At 40.9% G+C, this 24,551-nt stretch overlaps 1 protein-coding gene across 1 annotated transcript in view; it reads left to right on the forward strand.

Annotated features, from left to right (window-relative positions):
* The window catches only part of HELB (DNA helicase B), a 39,699-nt gene extending 17,537 nt beyond the window's left edge, over positions 1 to 22,162 (forward strand). The window contains exons 8-13 of the mRNA XM_090273571.1: positions 4,163 to 4,244; positions 4,858 to 4,917; positions 6,049 to 6,268; positions 6,994 to 7,137; positions 12,365 to 12,859; positions 21,002 to 22,162. Coding sequence (XP_090129697.1) covers positions 4,163 to 4,244; positions 4,858 to 4,917; positions 6,049 to 6,268; positions 6,994 to 7,137; positions 12,365 to 12,859; positions 21,002 to 21,097 — 1,097 coding nt within the window. The 3' untranslated portion in view covers positions 21,098 to 22,162. The remainder of the gene's footprint in view (positions 1 to 4,162; positions 4,245 to 4,857; positions 4,918 to 6,048; positions 6,269 to 6,993; positions 7,138 to 12,364; positions 12,860 to 21,001) is intronic.
* Positions 22,163 to 24,551: the final 2,389 nt, after the last annotated feature.

Consider the following 24,551-nt stretch of genomic DNA (forward strand, 5'->3'; position numbering starts at 1 on the left):
TAGATTGCTTTTCTCCATTTTGCTTAGTTCTTTTTCTGGAGTTTTGATCTGTTCTTTCATTTGGGTCATGTTTCTTTGTCTTCTCTATTTGGCAGTCTCCCTGTGTTTGTTTCTATGTATTACGTAGAGCTGCTTTGACTCCCTGTCTTAGTAGTGTGGCCTGATGTAGTAGGTGTCCTATAGGATCCAATGGCACAGCCTCCCCTCTCACCCAATCTGGGTACTCAAAGTGTGCCCTTCGTGTGGGCTGAGTACACCCCCCTCTTGTAGTTGAACCTTGGTTGCTGTTAGAAAGTCAATGGGAGGGATTTACTCAGGCCAGTCAGCTGCAAAGACTGGCTGTGACCATTGACCACCAATCTTTGACCTCTATGGAGGATCAGCTGTGCAGGGCAAGGGTGGTGGTGCTCTGATGAGGTCTGTTCTGTAGCTGCTCCCCTGGGTGGTGTAGGCCAAGGTCAGCTCCCACCTGTGTTTTGCCTGGGGCCTCCCTGCCTGAGCTTTAAAGGAACCTGAGATGGCTATTACTTGTGCTGGGCTTGGAGATTCCCAGGGGAATTCAAGCTTTGAATCTAGGCTGGCTACTGCTAGTGTCTGGCCTGAGGCCACTTAGCAAGAGGTATGGGGCCTTGTGCTCACTAAGGCTTACTGTTGCTTGTTTGATAGGATTTAGGAAGTTATGAAGCATAAGCCAAGACCAGCCATTCACATGGAAAATCTGTTAATAGCTGTAAGTTGGGTAGGACAGCGCCTCAGGGAATCTCCAGGGCGCGGCAAACAGTGCTAGCCAGGTTGATGGAGTCTCAGTTATGGCACCAGCTTGTCGGCTCTATGGCTCTGCGGCTCTGCTTGCCTTTCTGTCTGGGTGGAACTTGTCCCTCAGCTCTCACTTTGATGCCAGATCCTTACTTCAGTTTCTCCCTGTATGCCACTTCTGCCTTTAAAGCTGCTACCCTGGTTCTGGAGCTCACAGGAAGTGCATCTGACTAGGTGAGTCCATGTCTGGGTTCTTGAAGAGGAACTGTTTGGGGCTCCAGCAGTTTCTTCCACAGACTCAGTCCCCACTGGCTTTTGCAGCCAGAAGTTATGGGGACTTATCTTCCTGTCACTGGGACCCTGGGTTGGGAGGCCTGGAGTTGTCAGACTTCCATTCAACTTAATTTCTGACAATCTGAGTGGTGGTTGTTCTCTATTTTAGTTGTAATTTTGATGTGGTTATGCGAGGAGGCGAGCCATGATTACTTGTGCCGCCATCTTGACCGGAAGTCCTAGTTGCCACAGGTCTTAAAGTTATATCCTCCTATGGAGCTACTTTCACTCTCTGTGAAATTAAGGCACATAGTACTTTAAATTTAAGCCTTTCTTCCTTTGTGTATGTCACCAATTTCAATTCCCTTGGGTCAGTATTCATTCACATGCTACATTATACCTTTTTCTTTTAAACTAACATTGGTTTCAAACTTTATTCCCAGGCTTCTTCAGCTTAATTAGCTTCAAAGAATTATTTGTGTACAAGCAAAAACTGAAAAGAGTTGCAGTGTCCAAGGGGCTAGGGCTTAAAAATATTAGAGATCTAGATTTTATCAGATCCATAAATAAAATTTGAAAAAACTGTCATTATATAAAATAGCAGCTCCCATTAACTTCTTAAAGTCTATCTTCAGAAATTGACTCAATTCAGTTTGCTTCATTCTTGGAGCCTCACCAAAATTCTCCACAAGATCTGAAACTTCATCATCATCATCCTCTCCTGTAGCAAGTGGTGCTTTTCCATCCACAGATTGTTTGGGCAGAGCTCCAGCCAGTCCCTTAAGCTCGCCAGGCTGTCTGCACCGAGCTGATGGAAGGTGCTGGGCAGCATTTCTGTCTGCTGCTTTGTCTCTGCATGACCTGCCACGGAACGTGTTTGCCGCCAGAGATGCCTGAGCTTTGGGGTTCTTAAAGTGGATCATGTTTACCTCTCTAATAGCAGAGATATTGTTTGCTCCTAACTTTTTAAAGCAGAACTGAAGTTTTTTATCATCTGCCGTAGCTGTTCTGTGAACCACCTTCTTCTTTCAATGAGCAGTGCCTTTCCCACCAACGTGCACTTGCGCCTGCAGTTTGGCAAGTTTCTCTTGGTTCGGGCTGGTTTCTTTCATCTTGTTGGAGAGAAAACGGGGCCGTGCAGGGCACTAGTGTGAACACTCAGGCAGTCTTTGACAGACCATCTGAGAATAAGCTCCCCTTTTTCTTTTTAATACATAATCTTCTACAAATGCCTTTGGGTGGTTTTGATCAGAGAAATAATTTATGTTCCTTAAAAAAGTCAAATGATACAGAAGTGCTTGAAGTAGAAATTAATATTTCCTTGTAATCTTCCTTTTGCCTCTTCCCTCAAGACAGCCCCATAAAGGTCACATACATAGTAAGGGCTTGGTGTTTTACATAAATTGGATTATAGGCTGCATACTGTTTTGTGATTTTTTAATTAAATATATTGTGAATAATGAATATATACTTACTGTCACAACAGCTTAGTTAAGAGTAGGTACTAGTACAGATGAAGAAAATGAGACAGATGGTTAAGTAACATGGCTTGTTTGCCACACCATTTAGATCTACCTAAAATATGGTTTGTGTTATTTCTGGTACCCATTCTTTACATTAATGAAAATGTACTTAAATTTTTTTCTGTTTCAGAATGGTAGCAGAGCTTAACTGATGCTGTTTTACTTTCAATTTTTAGCTGGAAAATTCGTCTCTTCTTTAACAAAATTGAATAAATATTTCTTAGAGAAGCATATTAGTACTTTTTCATTAATAATTAACTAAGTTGTTGAGTAAATTATTCCCAATACTGTGGAGTACAAAGACCTAAGACAGGCTTCAGAGCTAGGTTAGAATTTTAGAGATGTGAGGAAAACATGTATCTTAGAATCAGTGAAATATAACATACATGTTGAGATGCTGTACATATTGATCTGTAGAGAGAGTGAAAAAAGCGAGGAGCAGAATAGCAGGATCCTGTACACATAGAAGAAAACAATCTTCTGTGGAATCTTTGGCAGTTTCTGTTCTGGAAAACCAGGGGTTGCCTGGGGGAGAGCTGAGTGTTGGTTAATTTTTAGTGATAATCCTCCCTTCATCTGAAAAATGAAGTGCCCAGCTGGCAACTAATTTAGTCCTCCTTGAACAGGACATTGCCGGGCCTGGGCTTTCACATTCTCCTGGGATTCACCTGCTGTGAGGGAGAGGCACACAGGCCTGGAACGTTATCACCCCAATTTTTATATGTTCCCTCTTTCCTGAGAAGTGTTTTCTGTTTTGTAATATTGCTATGAGAGATGAGAAGAAGCCTGCTTCTCAGTGCTCTGAGGAAGGGCAAGTTGTAAGTGGGTGTCGGCTTGTCAGTGATGTGAGCTCTGCAAGAGGGGTCCAGCCACCCTACCCCAGTTGGAAAATTACTTTTGCTTCCAAAAGCCTCAGTTTCACATTCATAACAAGGATGTAGTCAGTGGTGACAGTCAAACTATTTACTAGCTGGTAGGGTATAGTCACTCTTGGAATGGATGCTCCTGCAGTGCCAGGGTTGATCATGGGGAGGCCTGTGGGTTCTGGGGAGGGAAGGGCATGATTGGAGTGTGGGTGGACCTCGTGGTGTTTGGGGAGTAACTATCTCCCAGCCATTATGTAAGTATCTCAATATTTTATACTGGTATATATCCACTAAATAATACGTGTCATACGAGTGCTATGAAGATGAAATTAAATGAAATAACGTAGGCAGATCAGTTCCCAAACTATAACTCACTACCACTAGTACCACCAGAAATTAAAACAGAAAGAAATCTTACATTATTAATTCTGTTACATATTTTATCTTCTTGTTCGTATTTTAAATTTGGCATTCACAAACTGTCAGTGATTATAGTACAAATTAGGAGCTGTCCCGGCTGTGGCCTACTTCTTGGTTGAGGACAGGGTGTCTGGAACCCTTTTCTTCGTTCTCTCTTCTGTTGCGCTGGCTGATGTAGGGAGTGAGATTGATGTTCCCATGGTGAACTTGTATGAGATGTTTTTCCCCGCCCCTTAGTAGAAATTCTGGCTTTGTTTCTCCACAGAAACAATGTTGTAATTGGCTGCTTTTCTATGTTAATTGTTTTTTCTCTTGAATTGTCAGATTTATATTCTGCCGTTAGTACTTTACTCAAAGAAGATGGCCTACAACGTGCAGAGACATCACAATTTATTGCATTTAGAAGGTAAAGCATTTGCAATATTTTAATGTTTTTAATCTAGCTTTTAAATCTTATTGCTTATTCATATAGATACTGTTGGAATAAGAGTCTTTTCTAGTTCATCACTGTTAGTTTTCTCTCTTATTTTGAAGTATTTCTTTGTTAGACATGCAGAGGGCAGTTTCTAAACAGGGCTCTTTCTACAAAATATTATGCAGTATTTGGAAACTCACAGGAAACCTGGAACAAATGATTATGTAAGATCAAATTTACAAAATACTACTTCCTGGAGAAAGTACTGGAGACACTTTTTTTTTAAAGATTTTATTTATTTATTTTTAGAGAAGGGGGAAGGAGGGAGAAAGAAAGTGAGAGAAACATTATGTGCAAGAGAAACAGAAACCAGTTGCCTCTCACATGCCCCCACCTGGGGACCTGGTCCAAAACCAAGGTATATGCCCTGACCAGGAATTGAACCAGTGACCTTTCAGTTTCCAGGACGATGCTCAATCCACTGAGCCGCACCAGCCAGGGCCAGAGACTTGTTATAGAATCCAGTATGTCATAATTGTTGATAACTGGAATAAGTGCTAAACAAGTACCACTGAGATGACCCTGGCATTTTCATATGTTTCAGGCAAGACTGTGACGTCATCAATGCCTGCTGTTGCAAGCATTACACAGGCCACCTGACCAAGTGAGCACCAAAGAACTGAAACTCTGGGGACAGTCCTTCCTTGATTTGCTGTTCTTTTGTTTGTTTTTGACATCACTGTAGCCAACATATTTAAAAATTGTTTTTTCTCATTGGTGAAGTAAGATGATCTAGTCAATATAATATATATTCTTAGGAATTGAATTTTTGGTAAGAAAAATAGGGACTAAAATTTTCCCTGTGGTTTCCGGGTTGGCAATCTGCAGCTTCTCCAAGATGAGCGTGTGGAATTCATGAGAATTTTTAAAGTTATAATATGTGTGTAGTGTGTCCAAGAACTTTAGCAACAGGACACTATAGTGAACATCAGTCAGAGATATATGAGTGCAGAGAAGAAGCCTCTCTATTTACATATAAGAAAAATTAACTTACATCTATTGCATTTATCAACACCTACTATTTATTAAGTGCAGAGAACCCAGAGATATGTTCGTTGAGGGAAGACACACACACACACACACACACAAACATGTTAGGTAGCCTAACAAAGGGTTAAAAAGCACGAGATTGGGGTCATGCAATCTGGGTCTCAGTGACTGTGAACTGGGGCAGGCGATTTCATCTTTCCATGTACATAAAAAAGGATACTTATACAGAATCTCCTCATAGAGTTGTAGTAAGGATGAAATGAAATAATATACCTAAAGCACTTATTGCAGTAACTGGTACATTGCCAGCATTTATTCAATTTTCTGCTACTTTAATATGTTATAATTATTATAAAAAGAAATATGTCTAAGTGCTGTAAGACCTGAAATAGCGTAGTGTTAGGAGTGATTGGAGAGGAGAAGATAAATTTAAAAGGTAGAATCAGTAATATTTTTGGTAATTTTTAGAACGTAAGTGGAAAGAGAGACATTGGCATTTATGCCAGGACTTATAACAAAAAATCTGGCTTGGCAATGGTCTTGAATTTGAGGTGGTGTAGAGTATAGGTAATTGGACCACACCTGTGGGAGCTTGATTTCTTATTGAATTTTAGAGAAAAAAGTGGGGTAAAGAAAGGATAGAAATTATTTTGAGCATTGGATTGGGCCTGAGTGTGATTTATTGCTTAAACAAATGAAATCAAGTTTTTCCAAATTAATAATGTATTATCATTTTCTAATCTAGAGACCATCAGAAGAGATTTATATTTGGAGTAGGTGATAAAATTTGCTGTACCAGGAATGCATATCTTTCGGATTTACTGCCTGAAAATACCTACAACAGTAAGCAAAATAATGAACTAGAGGCCAGTGGCGAAGACTTTAATGGGACTCTTGCTAAAAATAAGCATGAGTTTGAGAGTGGAATTCGACTCTGCAATGGAGAAATATTTTTTATAACAAAAGTAAGTGATAACAGAAGAAGATTACCTTACCTATTAGAGATAGAGTTTTTGTTTTTGTTTTTAATTGTCCTAGGATTGATTCAGAATCCAGACATATCAGAGTTGACATTCTTTGTAGTATTTTGTTTAGGGTTTTTGCATCCATGTTTATGAAAGATATTCGTTTGTAGTTTTCTAGTAATGTCTTATCTGATTTTGGTGTCAGAGTGATGTTGGCTTCATAAACAAGTTTCTAGAAGACTTTATGAGAAAACATTTTTAATAAGTTTGAAGTGCTTGAGTAACAAAAACAAGAAACAGGTAGCACACTGCTATTTTACAAAGCATTGTTTCCTTGGTGGCTGCTTAAATATAGAAACTGTAGAAGTGGTCACCTTGAGGAAAAGTAGTTTTTGCAAAGAGTAAATGAAGACTTATGTAGTCAGTACAAGAAATAGAATGTATGGACTTCAAAATAAGAAAGACAATACAGACTGCTTTCCAGAGAGTCAAATTTGGTTAAGTTTCTAGGACCAAAGACTTCCAATTGTGTTTATTAAAATATTTGTATATGTATATTCAATTTGTGCCTAGATTTTACACCTTTTGAAATTTTTAACAGCTGTAGTGAGTGTGCGTGTGATTTTACTTACGAGGTGCTTGCCGTTTCTGTGTGGTCCAGCTATAGAATATCTGCAGTGTGCATATTTGAAAACATACAAAACAGATCTTTGTTTTGGTGACAGGATACAACTGATGTAACTTTTGGAAAGAAAAGATTTTTGACCATTAATAATATGGCTGGCTTGGAAGTAACTGTAGATTTTGGGAAACTAATGAAACATTGTCGCATAAGGCACGCATGGGCAAGGACTATTCACACTTTTCAGGTAAGATCGGAGATTTTGGAAGCCCTTTAAATAGCTTCCCATACCATGGAATACCTTGTATTATTTTCTTCCAAACTCTTATTGCTTTTATTTTCTTTAAATTAGGAAACAAAATGCACACAAGTACAGAAAATACTATAGATATAAACCTTTTATTCTTTTTGGCTTCAGAGCTCTCTTTATTCAGGAACTGAGACATCATAGTTAAAGCCTCATCCACCAGGCCTTCCTCAAGTTCACAGAAGGGTCAGGACCAGTAGGATTGAGTTTGCCTCTCGCTTTAGTCTCCTGAGTTGCTCGGCATGGCATTGTTACTGATCTTGTCTTTATTTAACATTTTGTTATTTTGTTCATCATGGGTCTTTTTCGGCTTAAATTTTGACTTTTAAAACTATTATATTAAAATATTACTTATCTTGATTGCTGAGTTTCTTGGCATCCTCTGGAATTTTGCATCCTAACCAAGCGCCTCACTTATTCTGCCCTTGTCCTGTGCCTTCCCACCCTCTTCAGAAGTGACTTCTGCTCTGAATTTGACCATTCATACAGAAATGAGATCACCAAGGTTTACACAAATGGTATTGTAATGCTTAGAGATTTTTGTGACTTGCTTATTTTTTATCGAGTCAACTATTATTGGGGTATAATTTGCATACACATTTTAATTATAAAGCTGGATGAGTTTTGACAAATGTATCCCCTTACTCTGTCCTTGTAGGCAACCACCTTTTATTTGGAAATAATTTTAGATTTACAGAAGAGCTGGGAAGATAGCACAGGGAGTGCCATATACCCTTCACCCAGCTTTCCCTAATGTTAATATATTACATAATTCAGGTGTTTGTCAAAAAGAAATTGCTATTGGTACAATGCTATTAATTAAACTAGACTTTATTTGGATTTGACCAGCTTTTTCACCATGCCTTTTTCTTTTGTTGTTGTTGTTACGGAATCTAATCCTGGACTACATCGCATTTAGTAAAACTTACTTTTACGCTCTATTTTAGAACTCTTGAATTCTCATAAGTTTTTAGTGGCTGTGTTATGTATCTCTTTGTTTTTGAGCTCCTCTCTCTGATGCTGGAATGTTGTTTTAATGATGAAGCTGCTTCGACCTCTGCTTTTGTGCAGGAAAAGTTTATAGGTTAACTTATATCCTCTACTAGTAGGCAGACATTAATTAGTGTAATTTTTTATTTTTTAGGTGAATGATGTTGTATTTAACTTACCCCATTGCAGTTCCAAAAAGCATTTGAAATGGCTATAAAAACGCACACAATTTAATATGATTTTAAAAAAGATAAAGAAATGATATCATATGGAAAATAAAGTAAGGATGGTAAAAGGATTCTTGCCTGGAGTGGGGTACAATGCTTATACACACACCAACCATTTGTTTGCTGGCGTAATTAGACTGCAGATTTGGCTTTACGTTCCCAGAATAATAGAGAAACAGTCAGTTGATTGGGTCTAACAATCAGTTATGGATTAAAAACCAGTTATGAAGAAGTGCAATATATCTGGCTGTGAGACCCTGGAGAAATATCTCTAATGGTTTCTATAATTCTGAAAAGTCAGATCATTCATTCTGCAAAATTTTCATTAAGATTTCTTGTTTCGAGTTTTCTGTTTTGTCTTTCTAGAACCTCTATTGTGTTGGATCTCCAGCAGTGGTTGTCTTAGTTTCTTATCAATCTCTTATTTTCCATCGTGTTTTCTTTTTGCTGTATTTTCTGAGAGATTTCCTCAGATTTATAATCCAGTCTTTCTGTTGCATTTCTGGACAAATGAAAAGTGAAGGGATCTTTATGGTTACTGGGTTGAGGTTGGAGTAAATATCTCTAAGTGTTCCTTTTACTAAACCTGGCTCTTCATGCTTGAAGTTGCATCTTTCACCTTGAATAACATGCATGATTATCTTAGATAAGCACAGCTTGTTTCTTCCAAGTTCAGATCAGTTCAACAAATATTCATTCAGTCAAACTCTGTTCTGAGTGCTTGCTATAGGTCAGTCCACAGAACAAAGATACTGCCAGTGTGAGGATTACATTTGGTAGGGAAGAGGATAGAGACATATACAGCTGTAAAAAAATAAGTAAACTATATGTTATGTTAGAAGGTGGTAAATGCTGTGGAAAAGAAGTGGGGGTGGGGTACAGTTGTAATTTAATTTAATTTATTTTATTTTTTAAGTAGCTTTATAGTTGTGAGTACAGGAAATAGTTTATTCTTGTATTATTATGTGTTAATTTTTGTATTATTTGTATTACAGCTGAAAACCTACTTTTTAAAAAAGAGATTGTATTATTTACTTTTAGAGAGAGGGGAAGGGAGGGAGAACGAGAGGGAGAGAAACATCGATGTGCGAGAGGAACATCAGTTGGTTGCTTCTCACTCCCCCCAACCAGAGACCTGGTCCACAACCCAGGGATGTGCCCTGACTGGGAATCGAACTGGCAACCTTTTGGTTCACAGGCTGGCACTAAATCCACTGAGCCACACCAGCCAGGGCACAGTTGTAATTTTAAATAGGTGGTCAGCATAGGCTTCAGAGAAGGTGGCATTTGAGCACGGACTTGTAAGAGGTAAAGAAGTTAACTATGTGGGTATCTGAGAGAAGAGCATTCTATTCTAGGTAGAAGGGAAAGCCAAGGTGAAGGTTCTTAGGTGGGAGCCTGTCTGGTATATTTGAGGAACAGGAACAGCAAGGAGGCCAGTGTGGGAGTGACAGGAGGTGAGGTCAGAGAAGTAATGTGAAATAAGAGGGGTAGAAGGATAGGGGACCAGGCCACCTCCTAGGGTCTTCTAAGATTATATATTATCCAGTATAGTAGTCAAATCTGGCCCACCACCTGTTTTTATAAGTAAACTTTTATTGGAACAGTCACATTTTTTCATTTACGTATTGGCTCTGACTGCTTTTGCATCATACAGAAAGAGTTGAGTAGTAGCTGTAGAGACTATCTGGCCTGCAAAGCCTAAATATTTCTTCTTTGACCCTTTATAGGAAAAAGTTTTCGGACCCCACTCTCAAGTCCATATAGACTTTCAGATTCTAAGCCTGTAAAATCATGAAGGGTATTAATCATTTGTGTCTATTCATCCAAGTTGTAAGTTATGGAACAAATTTAGAGAATAGATGTACATGTAAGTAACAGTAAATGTATAGCCCTGGCCAGGTGGCTCAGTTGGTTGAAGAGCCGTCCGGTATACCAAAAGTTTGTGGGTTTGATGCCTGGTCAGGGCGCCTATGGGAGGCAATCAATCAATGTTTCTCTCTCACACTGATGTTTCTCTCTCTCTCTTCCTCTCACTCTAAAATCAAAGAACATATTTTTGAGTGAAGTTTTTAAAAAAGAAGTAAATGTATAAAGTGCCTCCTTAAGAAGTTTGCTAGTGTTAACGATTAAAGGAAGATTTAAAGAAATGGATATGTTATAGCAGGCTATTGAGGTGAAGTAAGGAGTCCGTGTCCTGCTTTCTGAGCACATCTTCAGCATGATGTTATATTTTTTTATCATCATTCATCCAGTGAGACGCCGAATAAAGGACAGTGTGCAAAATAGATATGGTCCTGCCTCCATGGAGCTTACAGTCCATTGAGGAATATAGTTAGGAAGTTACACTCCGGTATGATAGCAATTCTGTGATGGAGGAAGTGTAGGGTGTTGGAAAGTACAGAAGAGGGCCAGGTGGAGGCCGTGGCCTAGGGAGCACTTGGCAGGACCACAGGGAGCTACCGTGTGCTGGACAAGTGGGGCTCATGGGGAGGAAAGGGGAGATAAGGACGGAGGAGAGCCGGGCCGTATGAGCCACATTGAGAAGATAGGACTTTGAGAGCCTGGGACCCATGAATGGGCTTTAAGCAGAATCAGATGTGATTAAATTTGCATTTTACAGATGTCACTGTAGTTGCTGTGAGGGTGGTGGATTGTAGCAAGTGTGAGTACAGGGAGACTGATTATGAGGCTATTGAATTTTTCTCAGTGTTACTTAATTGATGAGTAAGCATTCAGTTAGCTAAGCTTGGGTATACACAAAGTCAAGTCCAGGGGAGAAATGGTGCTGTGTAGCCCTTAAATGTATTTAGCATTTCTATAATCAAGTATCATGTAAGTCAGTTTCTGAGACTCAGCAGTATTGGACGGAAGTACTTGTCAAACTTTGATCATCTCAAGAGTTGGTTCAGACTCTGTGTTTGGGGAGATAGCAATGCCTGCTATGTAAAAGGTTGTTATTTTGTTTGTTTCAACTGTGGATCTGTATTTTCTAAATGGCCATACGGTCATTTGTCTCCCCACAGTTCTCTGGGCAGGTTAATGTGGAAACATTAGGGGAGATAATGGTCAAACCACTTCTTAGTTTATGTTGGTGCAGAAAATACAGGAACTAAGAAGAGCTATAAAACTTGAAACTTTTCTCACAGTTATGTGGTGACATTGGGCATTTTTCTTGTCTATATAATTCTTAGTTTGCTAAACTTAAAAAGCAAACGTTCATTGTTCTCTTTGGTTTTGCTTTTCTTGAAAAAGTAACTGGTTCAACAATAGGAAAATACAGAAAAATAGAAGGAAAAAAATTATCCATAGTCCCTTCATTTTGGAGACTGTCTAGTTATAATTTTGATATAATTGCCTTCTTTTTTTGTGACTTATTTGGTTTTTTCACAGTTATGTTTATTTTGTAGGTAGTTTTTTGGATCAGAATAATTTTATTTTGTGTTACATAGTTGGGAGATATATATTTACAGTTTTAAAATTTTTGTTATTTTTAAAGCATCTTTAATGTTTGCAAAATAGTATATCAAATATCTATATGTAGATACTTGATATAAGTATATGTAAATAACATATATATTTATTCTCCTATCATTGGATATTTAAGGTGTCTATTTCTTTTAATATAAAATAACAGTGGGATAATACCTTTACACACAAAGCTTACAAAATCATTTAAAATTATTTTATTATTTGACACTGCACACAGACTTTAAAGTTTATCTCTGGGTTTCTACAAGCCAGTTATGAATCTATGAGGCTTGAACTCAGCAGCATAATTAGAAAACATGAGAACATGAGTTCTCAGATAATGAAGAAAATGGACTCCATAAGTATGAGCAGTCTGGCCAGGTAGTGGGTGCTTGGGAGGGCCCTTCTCTGCCTCTGTACATGAAGACATGAGCCTGTTATGCAGCATTAAGTCTCCCTGATGCATTCTTCCCTCTCAGGGGTCTGAGGAACAGACAGTCGTCTATGCGGTGGGGAAGGCCGGCCGCCAGCACTGGCAGCACGTGTACACCGCAGTGACCAGGGGCCGCTGCAGAGTGTACATCATTGCAGAAGAGTCTCATCTCTGGAGCACAATTCTGAGGAAGAAGTTCCGCAGAAAAACTCATTTAAAACAGTTTTTGCAAAATGAGCTCTCCGCAAGCTGTGCATCTCCAGCAGATTGTGCGTCCCTGTCAGAGAGCTCCAAAGACAGCAGAGGACCCAGCACACAGCCCTCGGCGTCACCACTCCCTACAGGCACAGTTGACACTGTGACAGACGGTGTCCCTGGAAGCCAGGCCTCTGCGGCTGTTGAGAAGATGCCTGCCTTTGCTGGAAATTGGAAATTACCTTTCACTGATGAAGCAGATATAGATGAAGATCCACCTGAATCGCGAGGGTTCAAAAGAACCTGTGTCATGCATGAAGATGGAAGTCCAAACAAAATTCTTATGGTAGGAGTCATGTTCTCATGTGCTCAAGCTTTATTTCAATATTGCTAATGTCAGTGTGCTTATATGTACTAAAGGGCTAGGTATTTCTGTTAGTGTTGCATCGTGCTGCAGGATGTAAACAGGTGTTCTCCCTCTCTGTCAGATCTCCTCTCCTACGCCCAGTTGGTCCTGCTTCTGTTTCTCCGTCTGCAATGTTCTTGCCAGGAGGAACTTCCTGGTCATCCCAGACCTTCTGTCTGCATGTCTTTCTTATCAGCCTCCCCTCCATTTTATGGGCCATAATCTCACTTTTATTCTCGGACCTCAATTGAAGCGGCTGGTTCCAGTCATCTTGTCAACTTGAGAGGCCTTTCCTTAGGTCTTGTTCTTGACTTTTTCCCCCTGACATTTCTAGTAGTTTTAAATGCTGCTACCATTTCAATGCTTCCTTCGCTTGGTTTCACCGGTCCCTTATCTCACACCGCCCTACTGCTCTGTCTCATCTCCCCTTCATTTCTTCACACCTCCTCTTCCCGTCCTCTGACTGGAGACCTTTCTCCTAGGATCCGTTCTTTTTTCCTCTGAGAACGGTTTCCACTGTCTAAGTTTCAGCAGTCACCTCTGCACTACTGACTTATTCAACAAACAGTTCTCAGCTGCCTACTACATCCCAGGAACTGGGAATTCAGCAGTAAGTGACAGTTCCCACCCCTGCGCTGATGGCCCACGGTGGAGGCAGGGGGGCTCTGTAAGTAACTCGGTGCTTCACTAAATGCTCTTGACAATAGAGAGGAGGTAATGAACCAACTCCCTGATCTGCGTCGCTGTTCCCGGCGATAGACTTTCTGAAACAACAGCCCAATATCTTGACTCTTTTTTTCTTTTCTTTTTTTTCCCCTGATATCTCCATTTTAAACAGCATTTGCCCAGGTACAGAAGCTTAAAAAATCAGGGAGTCCCCTTAGACTCACCTAGCTTTCACCCTCTCCTCTAGTTGCTAGATTTATTGCACAATGTCTCTCTCAGGAATTTCTTTCATTCCATTTAGTCTGGGCAATTGGAGATCCTTACCTCATCTTCTTGGGTGATTGCTGACCTGGCTACCTCCCCCTCGCACTGCATGCTCCTGGTACACCCGACACGTCATCGCCGAATCAGCCCCGGTTTGTGCTCCGCTCGTCCCTGTGTGAAGAGCCTGCAGTGGCTCTCCCGTGCCTGCAACGGACATTCTAGACTAGCCTGGCATTTGAGACCTTTCATAGTTTGATTCCAGCCTTTCCAGCATCATTTTATTTCCCGCTCTTCTTTTTCTGCTTTAGTCAAGCTAGTCCCTTCATTCACTGAAGTGAACCAAACTCATTCTCATTTCTTCCTTTTGGTTTTTGTTGTGCAACTTGGTTTGGGTTTCTTATTCTCTCTGCCTCCCCTCATTTAGCATTTAAAAAAATTAGATCTTCTATCACTGGTCTAAAAGTTGGAGGGGAGAAAACAGACCAGTCTCTGGCTTTTCTTGACTTTACAATCTAATGATGGGTCGTAGGTGTTAAATACCAGAGAAATAAAATGGTCAGGTCAAGGAAGATTCTATGATGAAAATAAAGGCAATGAGGCAGGAATGGTGGGCGGGAGGTGCTGCGTGGCCGTGGTGGGCAGGTGAGGCCTCCCTGAGGAGACGGACCTGTGAGCTGAGCTACGAACAGCCGCGGGGAAGGCTCAGAGGAAGGGCCTCCTAGGCGGAGGAGCTAGAGGTGCGAGGCCTGAAGGGGAATGACTAACGGAAGGACAAGGCCGGCCAGTGAGGCCAGGGAGTGGGGAAGAGAGGGTGTGCGGGCGGTGGCGCTGGAGAGAGAGCAGGGCTGTGGGAGGGAGCTGGGATTTTGTTCTACCTGCGGTGGGAATGCTTTGGAGAGCCGGAAGCAGAGGTGTGATGCCATGTGAAGTGCACTTGAAACCCCAGCCTCTGGCTGCTGTGCTGAGGGAGCTGGAAAGGACGGTGGAAGCAGGGAGCCCAGGCAGCAGGGGTCCTAGGGAAGGTCTAGTGAAAGCGCAGGGAGGGCGATTGGAAGGGGTCAGGTTCTTCATGCATTTTGGAGATGGAGTCTCTGTGACTTGCTGAGGCGATGTGAGGGGTAAAACAGAAAGTAATCCAGGATGAGTTCTGGGTTTCTGGCTGGAATAACTTGTGAATTGTAGTGCCACCTCCGAGATGGCAAGGACTTGAGAAGAACTGGGTTCTCTGAGGGTGTCAGTGGTCGGTAGACGAGTTTAGAACCTCAGGGTGGGTCAGGGTGGATAATGTCCATTTAGGAGGCGTTAGCATAAAATGGTAATTAAAGGACACACTAGGTGAGTTAATTTCAGGAGAGACCACAGATAGAGGAGGGGGCCTTAAAACAGAGTTGTGGGGTTGGTCCCAACTTGCAGAGGTCGGGCAGAGGAGGAGGCGGCACCAGGGAGGGGGGAGGGACGAAAGCCTGAGGACAGTGCGCTGGTGGGAGAGGCAGAGCTGAGGGCGTGGGGGAGGGCGGGGAGGCAGCGTTTTTGGAAAGGTTGCTGTGAAAAGCAGAGAGATAGGGTTGTATCTGGGCGGAAGACTTGTGGTCAAGTAAGGATTTCTTTATTTTGGATGGGTACATTAAAGCATCCTCGGGTGTTGCTAGAATGGTCCAAGGGAGGACCAGAAATTCATGATCCAGAGAGAGGGAAAGTGCAGGAGTGGGGCCCTGGAGTGAGTGGGATGGGAAAACCAAGAGTGTAAGTAGAGGTGCTGCCTGCAGATACACTTGGGGATAGGGGCTCTGCTTCCCGTGCAACGGGGTGGGCGCGGGTACAGAACGCTGCTGGGTCTAGTGCAGGGACGATGAGGTTGTTCTCAGCCGATTACCTCCTCCCATCTTATCTCTTCGTGGTAGAATCCAGCTTAGTTTCTGTTTTGATCATAAAACCCTCCCTGTCCCTGAGCCAACACATCTCTCCTCTGTACAGCACTTGTAACCAGTTTTTTAAAAAAGATTTTATTTATTTTTAGAGAGAGGGGAGGGAGGGAGAAAGAGGGAGAGAAACATCCACTCGTTGCCTCTTGCACTCCCCCTACTAGGGACCTGGCCCAAAACCCAGGCTTGTGCCCTGACCAGGAATTAAACCAGCAGCCTTCTGGTTCATAGGCCGATGCTCAGTCCACTGAGCGACACCAGCCAGCACAGCACTTATAACCAGTTTGTTTGACTCTGCAAATAAAGCTTCTTGAGGACAGCATGCTGATTATATGATGATGACTCAAAATATAGTGGTTAAATTATGAGCTATGAATATGTGGCGTTCCAATCTAAAAAAAAAAAATCGAACCTTCAGAGTAGTGTTCTTTCATGTCATGCCCAAAGTCATTCTTATTTGGTAGTGCCCTTCTTGCCTTGAGAATTCCTTTGAGAATCACTTTTAGAGGCAATATGAATGTTTATAAGGGAAGCTAACTTCTATTGACACCTATTGGTTTTTAGAAATACTCCGAAGTCATTTGTTTCATAGTTATATGAATTGGATGATCCCGGTTGGGTGATATCATTTTGCGATTTTTTTAAAAAAAGGTTGGATAATAAATTACTTCCATATGTCCCCCAGAAGCCCCAGAGTTTCTTTACGTGCTGACAGCAGCCTCGTGAGGGTGAACCTTCAGCTTCCCAGGCTGCGTAGTAAAGGTTAGATCGGGCGGGTCACTGGGAGCCCATAAGAGAATGTGCTCACAAAACCCTCCTATTCCAGGCTGAGTTCTAAAGGGAGAAACATTTGTCTTCTGACCCCACGTGGATAGGAGGCGGTTAGAAAGGTCTCTGAGTGTGCCGACCCAGGGTATGATGTGTGAAGTACTGGCATGTTAGGCAGCTGCAAGCGTAGAACAGTGTGGCCGGGGCACAGCATGCTGGGGGCGCCGGGCCAAGGATGCCAGAGGAGTCAGGAAAGAGAGAGGCTCTTCCAAAGACATGTGCGTTCTTCTACAGCCATGGGGAGTAGTAGGTACATTTAACGGGCTCTGTGGATTCAAATTTATGAAGGTGACTTTGACAGGAGTTTAGTAGATTACAGTTAGGCAGAGACAAGGGGATGAGTTTCCAAAACAGAAAGAATATTTCAATAGCTTGTACGAAATGATTATGCTCTAAAGTCAGGTAGTAGCAGTTGGGGGTGAGGAGACGCTAAGGGGTCTAGTGGGTGGGACTCACTGGTCACTTATACAGTTGGGGTCAGAGCTGAAGATGATTCCTAGGCTTCTGGCTTGGGCATCCAGGTGGATCTATGTACCATTAATCAGGATTTGAGAAAAGAGGCCAGGGGACCGGTTTTGTGGGGAAAGTGCTAAAACTGGACATAGTAGGGAAAGAAGTTTTTCTTCCTGGAAGTACTGGGACCACTGCTGACCACTAAGCTTTATTCTGTACTCCAGCTCAACTCTTGCCTATGGAATTTCCATCTCAGCAACATATTTTTTTCCCTGAAATTAAATGTATTAACTCTTACAAAGACCATGGGATAAATGAGGCTTTGACTGGACAAAAAAGTGAGGCAATTCCAAAGAAAGAGTATTTTTCTAAAGGTTTCTGGCTTTGTATTTCTTCGTACTAACGTGGGATGGGGTTGGGATTTATGCAGTGGTGCCCAGAGAAAGAGGCAGCACCATCCATCTTCGGTTCTGCACTTGCCAAGACTTGAGCGTGCTGGCTGAGGCCCGCATTGCAGATCTGTGAACACAGAGTGACTCGGGTGAGGGGCGGGGGGATGGCTGCCCAGTGCTGACCGACCTCCGGGCACAGCAGCAGCAGCACAAGCAAAGTTCCCTCACTGAAGGGGATACATTTTCTCACAAGGTCTGCCGGAAGTATGCGGCATTTACAAGAATCCCTAGAAATGAGGATGAGAATTCAAAGCTTCAGGGCTGATAAATTAGGAACTTCTGTGTTTTCATGGTTCTAGACTTTCAGGTGCCTTGAGATGTGTCATTTCTAAAAGATTAAATACAGTGACAATGGCTGTTTACGTCCCCTTTTTATATATTCTCATCGCTACACAAGAGCCAATCAACATTTAAATTCTACAAAGGCTGATACAGAGCCCCTCCTGGATGGCAGCTTTTGCTTTTCCATGGATAAATAGCTTTGGTTTTTGAAAAACGTTCCAAAAGAAAATGTCAACCTGATTTTTTTCTTTGCCTAGCCTCCCCTCACCAAAAAGAGGAAAAACAGAAATCTCTTTTTAAATAAAAACACATGTGTAAACATTCTAAATTTATCACATAAAGTAGTGATTTCCAGAATTTTTGAAGGAAAATGACATTTTAACATTAAAAAAAAAACCCAAAAATGAAAAAATGAGAGAAGACATAATCACATAATCCCTGAAAAAAGATAGGCCTTATATTAGTCAGGGTTCTTTAGAGAAAGAGCCTATAGGATATGTCTGTCTGTTCGCCTGTCTGTCTGTGTCTGTCTATCTATATGAATTTATTTTAAGGAATTGTCTCATGCCATCGTGGAGGCTGGCAAGTCTATCCTCTACAGGTAGGCAGGTAGACCCAGAGAAGACTTCCTTTTTCCTGGGGAGAGGTCAGTCTTTTTTTAAAGTATATTTTATTGATCATGTTGCTACAGTAGTTCCAATTCCAACTTTTCCCCCCTTTGCTCCCATCTGCCTAGTACTCCCCTTCCCTCCAGCAATCCCAGCCCCCTTAGTTCATGTCCGTGGGTCGTGCATATAAGTTCTTTGGCTTCACCCTTTCCTATATTATTCTTAACGTCCCCCTGTCTTATTTTGTACCACCAATCAATTATGCTTCTTAATCCCTGGACCGTATCCCCATTTCTCCCCCTCCCCCCTCTCAGCTGATAACCCTCCAAATGATCCCCATGCCTACGATTCTGTTCCTATTCTGATTTGCTTAGTTGGATTTTGTTTTTAATTTTTAGATTCAGTTGTTGACAGTTGTGAGTTTGTTGTCATTTTAGTGCTCATAGTTTTGACCTTCTTTTTCTTAAGTAAGTCCCTTTGACATTACATATAATAATGGCTTGATGATGATGAGCTCCTTTACCTTTATCTTGTCTGGAAAGCACTTCATCTGCCCTTCCATTCCAAATGATAGCCTTGCTGCATAGCCTTGCTGCATAGAGTAATTCTGGTTGCAGGTTACCTTTCATCACATTGGATACTGCTTGCCAGTCCCTTCCTGCCTGCAAAGTGTCCTCTGAGAAATCAGCTGATAGTCCTATAGGCAACTCTCCGTCTCTCTCTTGCTGCCCCCAGGACTCTGTCTTTATATTTCACCCTTGGCATCTCAGTCATGATGTGTCCTGGTGTGGTCTCCTCTGGGTCCAGCTTGCCCAGGACCCTCTGTGCTTCCCAGACCTGTATGTCCATCTCCTTTGTAAAATTTGGGAAGTTTCCTCATTTTTTTCAATTCTTGCTTCCTCATTCTGCACTGGTTGACTTCTTTTCTTCCTTATGTTCCAAACCATTGATTTGAACCCCAGTTTCCTTCCCTTCACCATTGGTTTTGTGTGGATTTTCCTTTGTTTCATGTAGCATAGCCTTCACTTCTTCTCTTATGCATCTGCCATACTCAAGCATATCTGTCAAGCTTATGAACATCTTTATCACCAGTGTTTTGAATTCTGCATCTGTTAGGTTGTCTATCTCCTCATCTGTGAGGTTGGCTATCTCCTCATCACTTAGTTCTCCCACTGTAACCTTGATTCATTCCCCTTTTTGGGCCATACTTCTCTGTCTCTTCATTCTGACAGGCTCCTGTGTTTGTTTGCCTCTGTGTCCCAGGTAGAGCTGTTGCTCCTGTTACATTGTAAGGGACAGAGCCTTAGGGATTCGTCAGTACAGGGCGACCTGTTTTACCACGTTGTGGCGCTGTATGTGGGGGAGGGGTCCGAGAGGGAACAGTGCCACCTGCCCAGTACTTGCCCCTTCTCCAGGCACCTTTCCCACTTCCGCACCGGACTGGCGCCCCTCTAGCTGCTGCCCTGGCCATCGTTCCCAGAGTGGGTGGGTTTGCGGACATTCTAGGACTGTGGGTGTCCTTTAAACAAGCGGACTCTACTGAGAGACCGGAAGTTTCTGCCTCCATCCCAACTCCGACTGGTCTGCACAGCCAGAAGCAATGAGACTTGATTTTCCCTGGTGCTGGGACCATGAGCTGCTAGGTCCGGTGAGGAGCTGGGAACACACCCCAGGTGTCCCTCCTGACTTTAAAATGTGTGACTGTGCTTTCTGCTGGCCTGTGGCTGCCCTGCCACTGCCACCGCTGCTGTTGCCACCACACTGCGTTCTCTCCACCCGGGCTCCGCTCCTCCTACCTGTCTGGATGAGTATCTCTTCTTTGGTTCTTTGTTGCTAGACTTCCATGCAGTTTGATTTTCTGGAACTTCTGGTTGTTTCTAGTTTTGAGGTAGTTGTATTCCTTCTTAGTTGTGGAGGGAGACACAGATGTCTACGCCGCCATCTTTGCCAGAAGTCGAGGTAAGTCTTTTTTTCCTAAGAGTTTCAATCTGCTTTACTCATAGTCTACTGATTGAGATGTTAATCTCATCTAAAAAAATGCCTTCGCAGAAATCTCTGGAACTATATTTGGCAAAATAAATATCTGGATACCATGGCTTAGCCAAGTTGACTCAAAATTAACCATCACAGTCACCTAAATTGAACAGATTTACACTGTGAAACATTGGGTTGTGCCTATTTTTCTTATTTCCCTATGGTGGTAAAACTTCCCCATGACCATACTGGTCCATTTGTTGGAGAATCACTAATAGTACCAAGAAGATGCTTGTGCTTAGAAGGGCCCCATGCTTGCTATAATGTTCTGCAGGCACCATCTTGAAATTCTTAATTTCTGAACACAGGGTCTTCGTTTTAATTTTGTACTGGGTTGCCAAATTATGTAGTGGACCCAGTCCCAGAGCTGGGTACTGGGGTTACCAGAGTGAGCCCAAGCAGACATGATCCCCAAGGAAGGGCTGACAGCTGATTGTTCTGGTTTTCTCAAGTCTTCCAAGGGATGGGGGAAATGTATTATGTCTTCTGCAGAAGCAGTCAGAGGGAAAAGAAGTACATAGGATAGACTACATTTTTACAAAATTAACCTTATTTTTATTGTTTTTCTAACAGATGGAGGAATCGTCTCCACAAGTGTCTTCCAAACTTCAGAATTTGAGACTAAATAGTTTAACCCCCAGGCAACTTTTCAAACCTACAAATAATTAAGAAGCTTAATTTTACTTCAGATTAACTCAAAATAATTGTCACTTTTTTCCATTGAACACAATATGAACATCATAACTTCAAAGTATCAAGTTAAAAGAGGATGTCTGTAACTGGAGTTTTATTTTAAGGTGTTTGTGTTACAGATGTTTTAAATTCATTTGATCAAAGAAAGCCTTAATGATTTCAATATCTGTCATCATGAGGACAGGTAGCACTGGACATAAATGAGAAAAAACAGTGATTTATATATATATGTATAAAACTGTACTTTAAAAGTGTTTTATTATTAGGATAATGCCTTATTAACTTCCATGATCATTGTTAGTAATCTTTGCCAGTGGGACGAAGCAGCGGTAAGGAGAGACTGTAATTGCATGTCTTACTGACACCAATTCCAGGATGTTGTGTCTTCTGCAAAGGGGTCACCTCCCAAGGCTGCCATGTGCTCCCTCACTACTGCCTGGCTCCACCTCACCTGAGGTTTTTCCTGGAAACTCCTTCTGAATTGGGAGTGCACCACTTTTTGTTTTCTTAATTTGAGATGTAATTGTCTATGTTTAAGATGTACAGTGTGTTGAGTTGATACTTACATGTCGCATTATGATTACCACTGTAGCATTAGCTTACACCTTCATCATGTCACATAATTATCATTTTGGGGAGGGGGACACATTGCTTTGAAGATATTCTACTTGGGAATTTTTTTTTCTTAGAGTGATTTTTAGTTTTTTAAAGTTTTATTTATTAGTAAATGGTAAAAGAAATAGTTAAGAGGAAAAAATTACCTGTTATCCCAATGTTTTCAAAATGGGCTTATTGAGATATAATTCACATACAGTTCACCCATTTACATAATTGAGTGACTTTTAGTATGTTCAGTTGTGCTACCAATACCACATCAATTTTAGAATATTTTTATTTAATCACTCAAATAAATATTGTACCTTTTAGCTCTAATACCCTCATCCCCTCTAGCCTTGGACAACTGCTACTCAACTTTGTCTCTGCAATATGCCCTTTGTTACTGACTTCTTTGATTTAGCATATTTTCAGACATGTTGTAGCATGTATCTTATCAGTGCTTCATCTCTCTTTTTTAAAAAAATAAAAGATAAAAAACAATCATGTACAAAGAGCTAGCATTTTTTCTCTTATTGGGTAGATGTCTTGGATAATCCATTCAAGGACGATCAGTCAGCCCGACTTGAAGCTGGTATCCTTTGTGTACTGAAGGAAAAACTGGCAGCATGTATTGAGATCTTTTTTGTACACCAGGCTGCAGGTTTGAGCTCATGTCACAAGATCAGGAACCCTGGCTGAATTTTTGCAGGTGGCTCCAGTAGAGCTGCAGGTGACCCATCTTGCTTTCAGTGGTGCCGTGAAGCAAAGGGCCTTCATCTCTTTTTATTCCCAAGTAATGCACTGTTGTAAGGATATAGCACATGGAATGTATCCATTCATCAGTTGATGGACATTTGGGTTATTTCCACTTTTTGGCTATTGTAACTAATTCCGCTAGGACATCCATTTACACATTTTTGTGTGAACATATATTTTCATTTCTTGAAGGTATATACCCAGGAGTGGAACTGGTGGGTCATGTTATACCTCTGTTTAAACCTTTGAGGAACTGACAGACTTTTCCGAAATAGCTACACCATTTTGTATTTATATTGGCAGAGTATGTGAGGGTTCCAGTTTCTCCACATTTTCTCCAGCACTAACTTTTTGATTATAGCCATATAGTAGGTGTAAAGTGATATTTCATTGTGGTTTTGATTTGCATTTCCTTGTGGCTAATGATGTCAGTCATCTTTTTATGTGATTATTGGCCATTCATTCATTCTCTTAGGAGAAATGTCTTTTCAGATCTTTTGCCAATTTATAAATTGAGTTATTTTTCTTTTTATTATTGAGATATGAGTTCTTTATATATTCTACATGGAAGTCCCTTATTAGAAACAGTATTTGCAAATTTTTGTTTTTGAATTTTGTGGATTTGTTTTCACTTTCTTGATTGTGTCCTTTGAAGGACAAATTTTTTTATCATCTGCAAATAGAGAAAGTTTTATTTCTTCCTTTCAAACCTGGATGTCTTTTATTTCATTTTGTTGTCTTACTGCCCTGGCTAGAACTTCTAGCAAACTGGTAAATAGAAGTGGTGAGGATGGACATCCTAGTCTTGTTCCTGTGAATTTACAAGGTCTGCAAGGCAATCTGCAAACAGGAAAGCATTGGAACTATAGGTTTAGTTTGTTAATAGTTTATGTAAATTTATTTCACAGAATACATGTGATGTTCTCTGAGGGCAGATGTTGTTACCTAAAATAAATGTGCCATTAGTCTTGGGCTTGTTCCTGTCTGCAGGCTGTCTGAGCACTTTCACGTTGCACATCTTGCCCTCACAACAGACCTGGAGTGCAGACGTGACCTCCAGTATTACAGGTGGGGAAATGGACTTCCAGTAAATTTCTTACCACCAGGAAGCTGGAATTCAAACCCAGATCTGATTTCAAATCCTATGCTCTTTCCACTCTTCCATGCTGCATCTCAAGTTTATGGCAAAACCTTCCCCTTTTAAAAAATTATGTAGCAACTAACATTGTGTAGAACTCAGTCTAAAACAGGAAAATTCATTCAAAGCACCAAAAAAGTGCATGTCGTATTTTTGGGCTTTTTAAAATCACTGTTTATTCCATTTGATAGAGGGTTTTTTTTTTTCATACAAATATTTGCAACAATTTTGAATTCCCCAAAACCATACATAGACGATAAATACCATGCTATTAAAGTATTAAATTTGTACAAAAATACTTTACAGTTTAATACTTGTTTGTTACAAATAAAAATACATATTTAAGTGACTCATGATCTTTTTTTTTTCTTAACATGATTCTGCTTTAAACTTTCTTGCCCTGGCGGTCCTGAAATGTGATTGAAATAATATATTTCTTTGCACAAAAAGAAAGGCGAGCTTTTTCCTTAAACAAAGGACACAGTGTTCAAATGCTTCATCTAAGCAGTTGTTTGAATTATTGACCAAAATGAAAATGTTTGGAAAATAACTGTTTCAATATGGAGATTCTACAATCAATATACAGATCTATTTTTTATATTTACCAAGTAACAGTTATTAGTGTAACTATTCAAAATATCTGAACAAATGAAAACAGTTGCTGACAAACATTAAAAGCAACTGTCACAATTTATTGCTTTGAGGGATGGTGATAATTGGCAATGTGTTTTGTGAAAAATGTATTTACAATTTCAGTAAGTGGCATGGCTCAGAGCAAAACATAGTCCAGTGTCATTTTAAGTATGTGCTGTACACCCCTCAATAGAACCAGTTTTTAAAACATGTCGAGCAAGACAGAGTTTGATTTGCCTATCATTAAGATAAACCTTCTTATAGACTTAATCCTTAAATTCTTAGTCTTGAATTTAAAAAAAAAGA

The sequence above is a fragment of the Furipterus horrens genome, unplaced genomic scaffold (genome assembly GCF_987537825.1).
Source record: "Furipterus horrens unplaced genomic scaffold, mFurHor1.1.pri manual_scaffold_4, whole genome shotgun sequence".
Classification (NCBI taxonomy): domain Eukaryota; kingdom Metazoa; phylum Chordata; class Mammalia; order Chiroptera; family Furipteridae; genus Furipterus; species Furipterus horrens.